This window comes from Trichechus manatus, unplaced genomic scaffold (genome assembly GCF_000243295.1).
Source record: "Trichechus manatus latirostris isolate Lorelei unplaced genomic scaffold, TriManLat1.0 scaffold00038, whole genome shotgun sequence".
Classification (NCBI taxonomy): Eukaryota; Metazoa; Chordata; class Mammalia; order Sirenia; family Trichechidae; genus Trichechus; species Trichechus manatus.
The window spans coordinates 18,727,048-18,740,916 of record NW_004443974.1 but is presented as its reverse complement, the minus strand read 5'-3'; the positions used below and the strand labels follow the sequence as shown (position 1 = coordinate 18,740,916).

At 40.1% G+C, this 13,869-nt stretch overlaps 1 protein-coding gene across 2 annotated transcripts in view; it reads right to left on the bottom strand.

Moving 5' to 3' along the window:
* MAMDC2 (MAM domain containing 2) overlaps positions 1 to 13,869 on the bottom strand; it is a 154,084-nt gene that overhangs the window by 36,176 nt on the left and 104,039 nt on the right. For both annotated transcript variants that reach the window (XR_001121482.1, XM_004375799.1), the window contains exon 9: positions 11,374 to 11,639. Coding sequence is in view for 1 of the 2 variants with exons in the window: in XM_004375799.1 (XP_004375856.1) it covers positions 11,374 to 11,639 (266 nt within the window). In the remaining variant the exon portion in view is untranslated. The remainder of the gene's footprint in view (positions 1 to 11,373; positions 11,640 to 13,869) is intronic.

The following is a 13,869-nucleotide window of genomic DNA, read 5'->3' as shown; positions in this document are numbered from 1 at the left end:
AATCTCTCAACTAATTGATTTCAGAATTCTGCAGTAGTTTTGGTTCTTTTGGCCATTTTAAGGAGAGAGGAAGTTCCAGAAGAGACCTTCCAGTTAGTCATTTTACAGAATGAGAAAAAAACCCAGAAATCCTGTGATATTAAGCTCCATGTCACACAACAGCCAGCTGCAGACCCAGGAATGAACTGTCATACTCCTGACCCCTGGTGAAGCCTATTTCATTTACACCACTCTGCCCATTTTCTACTTTTTGCATTAAGTATTTTAAAATATGACACCAAAGGCTGTGATCTTGAAACACTCCAATTAACAGCAGTGACCAAACGTATCTTTGATCTGTGCTTACATCCAGCTTCCTGTCATTTTGCCCTTAGGTCTGTTTATAAAGGATTTTCAGTCATCTAGCAGCAGAATCTCCATCTTACATATTTCATGGTTGAAATTCAGAACTGGCTAATGTTGAACCAGTCAGTAACCTCTCTTCTTCTCCACAGCAGTTCTTCCCTCACCTCAGCATCATCCTTTTCTCCCTTAGCAGTTTGCCTTACCTCCCACTCCACACTGAAAATTTAAGCCCTTAGGAAAAACATCACTTCACCTCCCCACATCCAAACTTATTTTCATTTGTACCTATTTTCACTTCCTTTTCTTTGTTTTGGGAGCAAGGTCTGTGTGACTTCAAAGTTCATGTTCTATTCATTATGAGGCACAGATGACTAACCTCACACAAGTATGATTGAGATTCCAAAAGGAAAATAAAACATCAGAAACCTCTGGAAAATATAAACACTGGACAAAAGTTAAGATGTTACTTTTTGTGTTGTAGAATCTAATTTCACATATAATTACCCCATACACTGTTCACTATCACTGAAGGAAAATATGTGTGAATGTTTTCCTGCTTTTTACATGTACTTCTCAGGGCGGGGGCACCTTTGACCACTCCTTCTGTCTCAAGGCTGCCTATGATTTACCTGAGAAAACACTGCTGGAGTGGGCACACAATGTGGGTTGTCTATGGCCTACATCCCTTGGGGAGGACCCCTGGTCAAACACTTCCCTGACTGTAATATCACAGTATGGAACTGTTGCCGTGGCTCACTTGGATGTAGTTTAGAAAAGTGTCAGTCCTACCAGGAGACCATGCAGAACACATTCAATAAACATCAAAAAATGAAGAACTTAGGTCTTTGTCTTGACCCTCAAGGGCTCACCCCTGCTCTAGATGAACATCTCCTGGGTGAGGAGAAGATAGCAGACACTTTCAGCAATCCCCTGCGAATGCCCGAACAGGAGTATTGACTTTGCTGTATTCATATGTGAGACATAGAAAGAGACAACCGTTACCACTAGTTGCATTGATTTCCAAGGCAAAGTGTAGGTTTTTGAGTTGACGAAGGGCTGTGGTTTAACACTTATATTACTCTGACCCCTTTCTAGCTATGCTACAACTTATTTAACCAACTCCCAACTGATAGACAATTGGGTAGTTTCTCATTTCTTAATATTAGAAACAATGCTGAGATAAACATTAGTAGCTAAATCTGTGTGTATAGCCACAATTATTTCCTTATACTAAGTCCCTAGTAGAATTGTTATGTCAAAGGCATGTGTGTTTTGGGGCTTTCTTTATGATATATGTAATTGAATTGTCATCTAGAAATATTGTATCAATTTACCCTAACACCAGAGCATACGAGAATCCTTATTTCCTTGCATTCTTCCCTCTCTAGGATAATGTAGTATCTACATGCATATAATTTATCTATCTGTATAGGATTGCTATAAGGTAGAATCGACTCAACGGCAAATTTTTTTTTTAAATCTATATCTCTCTATATATAATTTTTTGTCTAAAGTGAAAGATTTATTTTTTGATTAATAAGCAAGACAATACAAACAATATACAGCATGAACACAGCTACTAGTATACACATTACATTCCAGGGTATTATATTTTAAAAATATTTTTATGCATTCGACAGACAAAAGTGCTATTTTGTTATTTTTAAAATTTCTTCGATTATAAATGAGGTGGGGCCTATTTGTGCATTTATTTGACAGTTATATTTCTTTTTTCCTGATTTGCCTTTATATATCTTTTGCCCATTTTCCTATTGGTCAGCTTACCTTTTCCTCACTGATTTATTGGAGTAAATTTATGTATTAAGAGTTTGTCACACATGTTGCAAACTTTTTTAAAAAAAATCTGACTTAGCATTTGCCCTTCAGATTTGTTCATCAGGCAATCCTTAATTGTAGAATAAAACCAAACAAACAAACCAAAAAACTCAAACCTGTTGCCGTTCAGTCAATTCTGATTCATAGTGACGCTATAGAACAGAGTAGAACTGCCCACAGGGTTTCCAAGGCTGTAAATCTTTACAGAAGCTGACTGCCACATTTTTCTCCTGTGGAGCAGCTGGTGGGTTTGAACTGTCGACATTTCAGTTAGCAACCCAGCTCTTTAAACTTTGTGCCACCAGGGCATCTTTAGAAAGAAACTAAGGGAAATACACATGTCTTGGATTGAAGACTGAGATGGAATAGGAAGGATAGTAATGTGTTCTTGAACATTGTATAGATACACATATAACCTGACATTAAACAGAAAATAGAAGCTTATCGCCCATCAATGGTGTGGTGAGAGATGCCATTGGGAAAAGAGAGAGACTTCTACTAGAGGTGGGCTCTGAAAAGAGAAGGCAGAAAATATCTAGAGAAAGACACCAAAGAGATGGAGAAAAAGATGGAGACATTTATGCAAAAGGAAGAAAATATCCTTTCCCTAGTCAAATTAGAGTCTTGTTAATGTGTGAATTGTTCATTTCCAATTACATGAATCGGGCTTATAGCTAGAAAGGCCAGAAAATACTTACTTGGTTTATGATCTCAGAAAATCAGGGAATCTCGGAGAATCTCAATATAAACATCAAGCAATAATATTGTATCACTCGGAGAACTCAGGAAAAGCTTCCATAAAAATGCAGCCATTGTATGGCTATCCCAGTACAAGATTAGAAATTTGTAAGTGTGGAGCAGAGGTGGTGTTTTCAAGTTCATAAATAATGTTTTGGAATAAATATCGTTTGCTTAATTAAACTTATTAATAAAACTACAGGGAAAGAATGCCTATCCTGTCTTTCAGATATTCCTCCTGATGCTGGGGGTACAAAATGTGCCAATCCAGCAATATTCCATGAAATTAATTACTTGGGAAGGCCATGAAAGAATGCACTGACATAGATGCTATGCTCATATAAGCCATGTGTTAGCAAAAAGCAGTTGTGCCAATCAGTCTTTCCAGTTGTTTTCCTATAAATTGACATGAAACTCAAAAGCCCTCAACAAGTATCTGAAATGAAATAAAACAGAAGGAAAATGAGAGTCTCTCAATGCTGTCTTACTCATCTTTAAAGTAATTTAGGATTCCTTGGCCGATGCTGAATTTAGCTTGAAAAACTCAAGAGCAGGCCCCATTTCCATACTTAGTCCCTCTTTTCAATTTCACATTACAACTTACTCCATTTGACAATACAATTTTCCTTGTTCTGTGTTCAAAATTGCCCTCGCCTGTTCCATAGTGTGTTGATTATCTTGTCAATAATTAATGATCTTGCTATTTTTGCTTTGCACCCTGCTGTCCTGCTTTAATTATGCTGGGACATTAATACCCTAGAGCAATTATCTCACAGTGTTCCCAGACATCATGAAATGTGATGGGAATTCCTTTCCTCTCATTTATCTTGTCTACACATTGGTTTTTTAGTTCCCTAATTCCTTTGAAAAGACCACGGCTTGGGTTAGACACACCTTTTTAATTGCCTCATATGAATGCAAAAGCTGGATAATGAAAAAGGAAGACAGAAGAATTGATACATTTGAACTGTGGTGTTGGTGAAGAATACTGACTATACTGTGGACTGCCAGAAGAACAAACAAATCAATCTTATAAGAAATAAAACCACAATGCTCCTTAGAAGTGAGGATGGCAAGACTTCGACTCCTTTATTTCGGACACGTCATCAGGAAAGACCAATCTCTAGAAGTGGATCTTATGTTTGGTAAAGTAGAGGACCAATGAAAATTAGGGGAACCCTCAATGAGGTGGATTGACACAATAGCCACAACAATGAACTTAAACATATGAACCATCATGAATATGGCATAGGACCTGGCAATGTTTCATTCTGTTATGCAGGAAGACATCATGAGTCAGAGCCGACTGGATGGCAACTAACAACAACAATTCTTTTGAATAGCACGATGCCTTGTTACTAAATAGCCACCCATTTATAAATCTTTCCAGAAGCTTTCTAGGTTTGCTCTTATTCTTGAGTGAACTTCCATTGTAAGTGTTGTCTTTAGAAATTTCAGAGCCCTAGTCACATTTTCATTATTGAAAGGACACAGTTAAAGGGACAATTTTAAAAGTGGAGCTCTAGATCACACACTTAAAGTTCATTGTTTTGACTGAAAGGAAAAGATTTTTAGTAAGAGGAAATGAAGAAATAGAGAAAGTTATTCACAAGCACTATGTTACACAATATTAAAACACAGTTCCTGCCACTAAGATGCCTAAAAATATAATAGGAGATAGAAGAGACTTAGAGGTCATCTTAAAACGGATTCTTATTTCATAGTTGAGGAGACAGAGAGGCAACATGCCTTTCTGATTTACATAGTTAATGCCGGAGTTAAGACTAGAAGCCAGGTCTTCGTATTCCTAATCTAGGGCTCTTTTATTCTGAAAATCTCACTCCAACAGGTAAAGGACAAGTCATTGGCTCATAAAACATTCAAGGAGGAAGATGCCTTTGAGATGGACTGTGAGAGAAAGTTAGGATTTTCTCAGGTGTGAGGATGCCTGCAGCAAGATCAATGAGAAACACATCGCCATTGATAAACCCTCTGAGAGAGCACTGGGGGAGAAAGCCAGAGGGCAAGGATTCGAGGAATGAGACTGCACTAGAGCATACAGAGTATTTGTAGATGCATCTTTCCAGAAGTTTGGATGGGAAAGGAATGGGATAGGATGGCAGCTTAAATGGGTACTGAGATGAAAGGAAGTTTTGCTGTTTATTTGTGTTGAGTGCAGGAGACCAACCTACATTGACAATATGCAAAAGACTAATGGAGATTGAAGATTTAAGAGAAGAAATAATTTATGAAATAAGGTCCCAGGGAGGCAGGAGGGGTGAGAGCAAATGCATAGGTAGAGGGTTTGACTTTGAAGAGCAAGGATAATATTTCTTTTGCCAGACTCTGAAGGGGATGAAAAGAAGCAGGTGAAAATTCAGAGGACCAGACTTTAAGGTACTTGCGTTGAATGCCTTCGTCTTCTGGGAGAAGAGCCCATGAGGTCACATCCTAAGAATGAGGCAGGGAGGGCCAAATTGGCAACCTGTCAGTGAAAATGGATCTAAACATCTGGGGTGGGGAATGGGAAAGGAAGTCAACAAGAGATGAGATGAATAAAAGGCTTTCCGTGGCAGCCCAGAGGGGCCAGTGGAGATTAGTCTTATTTTCTCCAGCTGTGCTGAGAAGCCGGGGGGCGGGGGGGGGTGTTGGTGGTGGAGAAGATGAAGCAACTACAGAGGATTCCATGGTTAGGAGGAACAATGTGGGAAAAGCCAGAAGACCTGGGAGTGGGGAGGGTATGCTGTGGAACTAAGTGCATCACTGACCACAAGCTCAGAATGGAGACTGGAGGAGCTGTACTAGGGGGCAGCAAAGGGGTCAGGAGAATTGGGAGGGCTGGTAAAACCTAACATTGGTCATTGAGAATGGGGAAATAGTATGATACAAGGATAGGAAGAGGGTTCAGTGGTAGGATTCTCACCTTCCACGCAGGAGACCCAGGTTCGACTCCTAGCCAATGCGCTTCATGCGCAGCCACCATCTGTCTGTCAGTGGTGGCTTGCATTTTGCTATGATGCTGAACAGGTTTCACCAGAGCTTCCAGAATAAGGTGGACTAAAATTAGCTAATGAAAACTCTATGGATTACAATGGTCTGATCTGTAGCTGATCATGGGAACAAGGTAGCACCAGGCAGCATTTTGTTCCTTTGTGCCTTGGGTCACCATGAGTCAGGGGCTGGCTTCATAGCAGCAAACAACAAGGATGGGAAGTTTGTTTCACAGGGAAGAGTCACAGCTCTCAGTTTAGTAAATCTAATCATAAAAAGCCCCAAACATGACTTGGCATATATGTATCCCTTTGTGTTCTTAAATCTACTCTAGCAAAATATTTATGCAGAATGAATTGCTCAGGTGCTGGGCTATAAGGGATTATGATTTATGTGATCCAAAGGCAGACACATTTAATCTTCCTTCTTCCTTCACATCAACACATAGTCTTTGACAGTTCAGTTTTTTCTGAACTATATTTCACAGCACAACTATAATTGCATTCTGTTCCAAAAATTGTGTTGCATTAGAGATAAAAAAGGTAAATAAGACATGAATCCCTATCCTCCAGAAGCTTATAGTCCGATTAAAAGAGAGAGGAAGGTAAGCAGACAATATCAATATAATGCATTAAGTACTGTCACAGAAGGCTGATGCTAATAGGAGCTACACAAGACAAGGGTTCTAAGTCATGTGTGTGGGGGAGTAGGATATAGTATGCAAAATATCTCAAACTCATTTGACCTCAGAATCCTTTTTCAATGAACATCTGGAGGGATGTGTGCCCATGGGACATACTCAGGGAAAGGCTGACACTAAGGGTCTCGCCTACTGAAACATTTCTATTGACCAGATGGGGGTTTTCTGCCAACTCCATAAATGACTTAAAAAATTATTTTTAATGTGGTAAATATATATGTAACAAAATAACTGCCATTTCAACAATCTTCACATCATAAATGACATTTGAAGTGTATTTGATTTTTAATTCTATAACAGAGTAAAGATGTAGACTTAGAAGGGTTTACCATGAAATTAAAAAAAAAATTTTATTGTTTTAGGTGAAAGTTTACAGCACAAATTAGTTTCTCATTGAAAAATTTACACCAGACGGGAAATCACTAACTAGATAGTAGCCAAGTGTTAACTTTGGTGAAAGGAAAGATAACATACGATATAGGGGAAGTCAGCACAGCTTGACCAAGGCGAAATCATAGAAGTTTCCTAGACACATCCAAACACCTTGAGGGACCGAGTTACTGGGGCTGAGGGCTGAGGGCCATCATCTCGGGGGACATGTAGGTCAACTGGAATAACATAGTTCATAAAATGTTCAACATCTTGCTTTGGTGAGTAGCATCTGGGGTCTTAAAAGCCTAAACAATTTGTGTATAAATTTTTGAATGAGAAATTAATTTGCCCTGTAAACTTTCACCTAAAACACAATAAAATAAAAAACAAAGAACTCCCCAATAATGCAAAATTTAAAAAAAAAATTATACACAAATTGTTTTGTGACACAGTCCCCACAATGTGTCAGCACTCTCCCCCTTTCCCTTTCCACCCCGGGTTCTCCATGTCCATTTTTCCAGTGTTCCTGTCTCTTCCTGCCGCCTTGTCTTTGACTTTTGGCAGGTGTTGCCCATTGGTCTTGTAGACTTGATTGCACGTTCCTCACGTGTGCTATTGTTTGTTTTATAGGCCTGTCTTTGGCTTGAAAGGAGGACTTCGGGAGTGGCTACGGTTCTGAGTTAGCAGGGTGTCCGGGGGCCATAGTCTTGGAGACCATGAAAATTTTAATGATTGCTGAGCTGATCATTAAGCAAGATTCGGATGAGACAGAATGCCTAGTCATTCTCTGATTTATGGGTGGTTTTATGTTTTTTTTTTCTCAAAAGAAATACTTAATACAATATTGAGTTCCTTCCAGTGCTTCCCATTAACAAAACTCTTAAAGTTCTTTGTTAAAGGGAAAACTAGCTTCCGGTTAGGAGGTATTACAGGACCTAATGGATGTGCTACAGAGACTAAGGAGAATGTTAAACTACGGATTTGAACGCATAAAGCCTAATGTTTGCACTCCGTCATTATGGAATTCCTGACAGTCATTCACTAACCTCTCCTGACACTGGCTTTTGGGAAAAGCATTCTGGAGTGAATTGTGCTCTCTCCTCATTATCCTCTTTAGTGTACGAAAGTCTTAAGATAACTCTTGATTATCTGCTCTCTATTTAGTAGAGTACAAGGGGAAAATCAGACCAAGAAAACCATTTCATGATTCACACCCTTTCCAAATGTTTCTAAAACATTGAAAAAAAAAATCATTACAGGCTGTTTAGGTTTGCATAAAAACAGCCAATTGCTACAGAAAGCCTGTTGTTGTTAGGTGCCCTCGAATCAGTTCCGACTCATAGTGACCCCACGTACAACAGAATGAAACACTGCCCAGTCCTGCGCCAATCTCATAATTGTTGCTATGCTTGAGCCCATCGTTGCCGCTGTTGTGTCATTTCATCTCGTTGAGGGTCTTCCTCTCTTTTTGCTGACCCTCCAACAAGCATGATGTCCTTCTCCAGGGACTGGTTCCTCCTGATAACATGTCCCTAGAAAGCCTCGTAGTGTTAAAATAAAAATTTAACTCTGACCTGATGTTTAGTTTAAAGAATACTTCACAGCAAAAATCAGAGTACAGAATTATCCATGTACTAAAGAGATGTTAGAGACCTTGGTGGTGTAAACGGCCAACGTGCTTGGCTACTAACCAAAAAGTTGGCTGTTCAAGTCCTGGCAATCTACTTCCTAAAAATCAGCCTTTGAAAACCCTATGGAGCACAGTTCTACTCTGACATATACGGGGTTGCCATGAGTTGGAACCAACTCAACGGCAACCGGTTTACAGAGATGTTGCCTATGAAACCTTATGACAATCAGGACCTAGAAAACACATTCTCAGTCTCTCTCTCTGCAGTTAAACTTAATAAACGATAGACAACATAAGAGCAGCAACAATAACAACCATATGCCAGGTACTCTGCTAAGGGCTTTATCTAATGCATCTCATTTGATCTTCACCATAACACATTTTACACATGAGGACAAATGAGGCTCAGCAAGGTTACATGAGTAGCCCAGATTATAAAGCTGTAAGTGGCAGAGAACCCACAGTCAACTCTTAAGTATTGTGCTATATCTTCCCTCTAACCCATAGCTCTCCTTGTCTGCATTGAACTTAACTTTGAATTTTGACCCCACCTAGGAGTCAAAGTTATTTCTAAAATAGAAAAACTAAAGGTTAATAATAATAATAATAAAACCAAACCTGTTGCCATTGAGTCTATTCTGACTTATGGTGACCATATATAGTTCTAGAAGTGTTTAGAAATCCTGAGAGTTAAGGCTGGGCTCCCCTTCTCACCTCCTCCTACAGCTTTAGACATTGGCCAGGAGGGGGCGCTGGGAGGCATATGGCGTAGTATAAAAAGCATAACTTCTGGAGTCAGAGAGTCCTGGATTCACCTCTCAGCTCTGCCACTTACCAGCTGTGTGTGTTGAGCAATGTCCTTAATTTTCTGCTTGAGGTTTCCGCATCAGTAAAATGGGGCTTTTAATACTTTCCTTCCTAGGGTGCTGTGGCAGTGAAATGAAGCAAGGCATGTCAAGTGCTTAGCATGGTGCCTGGCATGTGAAAAGTGCCTGTTGTTGTTGGCAGCTCTGATAATATTACATTGACTCCACCCACACAGTTACTTTGCTAGAATGGTCTAAGGGAAATTCTTACCATTGCTATCATTTCTTAAATAGGCCATATATTGTAGTTTCTGGCAAACATCAGACTGGGGAAGGTAGCAGGGAGTTATGAGTCTAATCAGCCCGTTGTTCTTGATACAGGCTAGATACATACTAATAGGGGAAAAAAAGATAAACATCCAGAGTGGAAGGCCATCTGGCTTGTTGGGTAGCATGAAGGTTCTGGGCATGAGGGAGGAGAAAGAAGGGAGAGAGGCTGAAAGGTCAGTTTTGATTCCTTTAGAGTTCTGCTCAGGCCACGCCTCACTCAGCTCAACTCTGGTCCCACAAGACAGATCATGCAGTCTGGGTCCCACTCACTGAGAGGTGAAAATCATGTGGGTGAAAGCAGGTTATACTAACAAGCAACACAAATGTAAAGAATTATTGTTGGTATTATTTTAAATATGCAGTAGAGATACTCAAACATGTTAACCAACCATTTCCACCCGTAAAAAATAGCGCCCCAATTAGTCCAGGTATAGTCAAAACTCAAATACAAGGCTTCTGAGAAAATGCTACCATTAGCTCTCTTGGAGTTGTGCTCTGATCGGTCACACTTACCTGGCTTTAGGGATTGGGGTAGTGGGGACGTGAAGCACAGGCAGGGAAGGTTCTTCCTGCAACAGTGACACATTTGTAATATGCTCTGAGTTGTGGCATTCATTTCTAGAAGGACATCTCAGTGATCTTGGGTTAGTCTGCATCCCAGCATACCAAGGGCAGTAAAAAGAGATACTTATTTCCCTTAAAAGAATGTTTGAGAATGAAGTGAAATAATAGAAGATGCCTGAATGCCAAGGCAGGCTAGCGGCACCTCACTTTCTCCAGCTGCACAAGAACAGGCCTTTCCAAGCCTGGAGGGAGACCTTGAACTCCCAAAGACATCCCTCACCAAAGGGCAGCCTTCCAAGCTGGGCAGACCATGATTCAAACCCCAGATCTGCAACTTACCAACCTTAGAACGATGGAGAATTAAGGCCCCGAAAAGTTAACCGACTGGCTAAAGGTTGCTTACTGTACGTGTTGTACAGTTAGGACTAGAAAATCTAAGTTTATTGACTCCAAGTCCTTTGTTATTTCCACTTTTCTTTCCTACCTTCATAACGTGGTCAGGAAGGTTGTTTATTAATGTTCTTTAGGGGCAGAAATTATCTGAATTCTGAATCAGGAAGACAAGGAAAACAGTGGTAGGTACTGTAAGACATTACTGAGCTTCCCCGTCCTGTATGCAGCTAGAGGCTTAGGTAATTGACCTGAAAGCCACAATGTGAAACCAGACTCACTGAGATCACCTTTTTTTAATACTAGCATTCCAATTAGTTTTGTGTGTGTACGTGTATGTGTGTGTGTGTGTATTGTGGCCTCAATCTGAAGCTAGCCATTCAGTTTGGACTACTCATGTATTTCCAGTCTTTTGGCCCAACCTCAGAAAATCAAAGAAATAAACAAGTAGCAAACTCCATAGGTGGCCATGATTCAGAGACACAGAAAACTAAAAAAAACTGAAGAATTAACTTGTGCACAGCTAGTGGTAGGGTGTGGGGTGGGAACTAAGCCCGAACGGAAGAAAATAACATATCACCAGCTGAACGTAACTAAGCAGAAATTCACCGTTCTCTTAATCCAGACCAGCAACTGAAGGTGAACAAAGAGTGGCGCTGTTTCTACTGTACCTTGGTTGGCATGGGCTTCTTAAAGGTGATTTCGGCTTGCATCCAAACACCCCTTGGGGACTCCAGCACAGACCAGATCTTCTCTTGAACCACATGGTTCTCTTCAAAGATATAAACTGCCAGGGTGTCACTCATTTTTGAAAAACCGTAGATGGCATAATAAAAACGCAGACAATACTGCAAGTTTCCTGGCAGGGTGGGGCCATAGAGCCTTCCAGTGTAGCCAGGCTGAGATGTAAACTTTGTGTTGGCCAGCAGGTAAGATCCTGCAAACAGGACAAAGCATTCAGTGCATTAGCAATGAAAAATTTAAATAATATAGCCCAGATTATCAAGTGGAAAAATTTGGGTAGAGTAGTGGAATTTGCTGGTAGAGACTATTTCCCTAGGCTTTAAAGAATAGAAAGCATTTTCTAATGTTTGTGACTTAAATGATAGAAAATATCTGTGTGATTCTATTGCACATAAAAACTCCTTCAATCCTAAGTAAACATAATAAACCAGTATAGATTTCCAACTCATATGCCCAGGTTTCAGTCATCAACTAAGATTTATACTTTTCACAAAACACAAAGGGTACAATCATCTTGGGGGCACCAGTTGCCTGAGCCAACTGGCTGGCTTAGGTTGAGGACCCAGTATCAGGTTATGGTCAATGTAAGGGCTGGAGCAGATTTCTCACTCTTATCTCTGTAGTGCCCAGTGGGGATGGAGGGATTACAGTCTGGCTTGGCAATCTTGGGTGGTGAGCCATGCGTCTGGGTAGTGCCTACTACTCTCCAGGTCATATGTTAAACCTGCCTTGAAATGCAGGCTTTTAATCAGGTGGGCCCTGATTAAAAGGTACTGATCATCTATGTTCTCCCCTTATTTCCTCTGAAGAAAAATTAGATCAAGAACCCCCCTCCCATACTCCCCCATCTCCTCCATAGTAAACTCAAAACAGGTCCATGTATCCCAGAAAGTCTGGGCAGAAAAGAAAAAAATAATACTCTACATTTTTCTTTCCTTTTTCTGCCCCTCTCCACTCAGTTTTCTTTTGGGCACCTCAGTCTTTGCTATACAGGTTTAGTTTTGCCTGATTATTTAAGTCATCTGATAAAAGGCTCTTTGGTTATTTCACATGGGTGGCCCTACAACAGCCACAACAACCTTTTTAAAACCTAAATTTAATCCCATCTCTTCTCTACTTAAAATTCTTCAGTGGATTCTCATGTCTTTTATAATAAAATCCTAAATGCTTAACCAGTTCTGCCACACCCACACACTCCCTTCCCTCTCTAACTTCATTTTCTTCCACTCTCCCCATCCCTTCTCCCATGGTCCAGCCACACGGACCTTACTGTTCCTTAGAGATGGTCAGCTCTTTCCCAACTCAACTTGGCTTTTACAGACGCTGTTCCCTCTGCCTGGATTTCTCCCACTTTCCTGGACAACTCCTGCTTCCCTTAGAGAAACCTTCCCTGAATCCCCTACCAAAATTAGGCTCTTCCCTCTATTCTCTCTGAGAGCCCACTCTTCCTTTCTTTCATAGCACTTATCACACTTTGTAACTGTAAGTTTATTCTTGTATATACTTGTTTAATGATTCTCTTGCCCATTGATATGATTGCCAGTCAGGGCAGGATTCATGTTTGTTTTGTTCACTATGGTATCTCCCAGGAGTTAGTCTGGCCAAGGTCAGATTAGGCTTTGTACTGCTTGAATGTATACAAATTAGGCAACCTCTTTAAGGAAATAATACAAAATTACAAGTATAAAATTGAGAGGGCTCCTTCCAAGTCTTTCCCAGGGCCAGTGCAAGTGAGGGGCTCTGAAACTTAAGCTTCATCAGCTTCATGGGAAATCCACCCGATGCCGGGTATATAAATATTTGTTGAATAAATGAACAATGCTTTTAGAATAAGCTCTTTCCACCAGTCTCCACTGGGGTGGGCTCCACAAAAGATGCCATTAAAATGTTAGGTAATCTCTTTAATGAGGGGAGTGTAAACTCTGGGTTCTAAGAGCTCCTTATAGATACAGCTATTGACATTTTCCAAAAGCTTATTTTTTTCCCCACAATATATACTTTTTTAATTATGGTAAAATGCATATAACATAAAATTCACTACTTCAACCATCTTAAAAGGTACAATTCAGTGGCATTTAGTGACATTCACAATATTGTACAACACCATCACTATCTGGTTGCAGAGAGCTTCATCTTTCCAAAGGGAAACCTTATACTATTTAGCAGTCAGCCCCAATTCTCCCCTCCCTCCAGCCTCTGGCGACCACTAATCTGCTTTCTGTCTCTCTGGATTTGTCTGTTCTGGGTATATCTCACATAAATGGAATCAAAATAGCTTTTCATTTTTTTAATTAGCCCTTTTATTTATTCATTTATTTATTTTGGTGAAAATACAACAAAACATACACCACTTCAACAATTTCTTCATGTACAATTAACTCCATGACTTTGGTTACATTCTTCAAGTTGTGCCACCTTTCTCG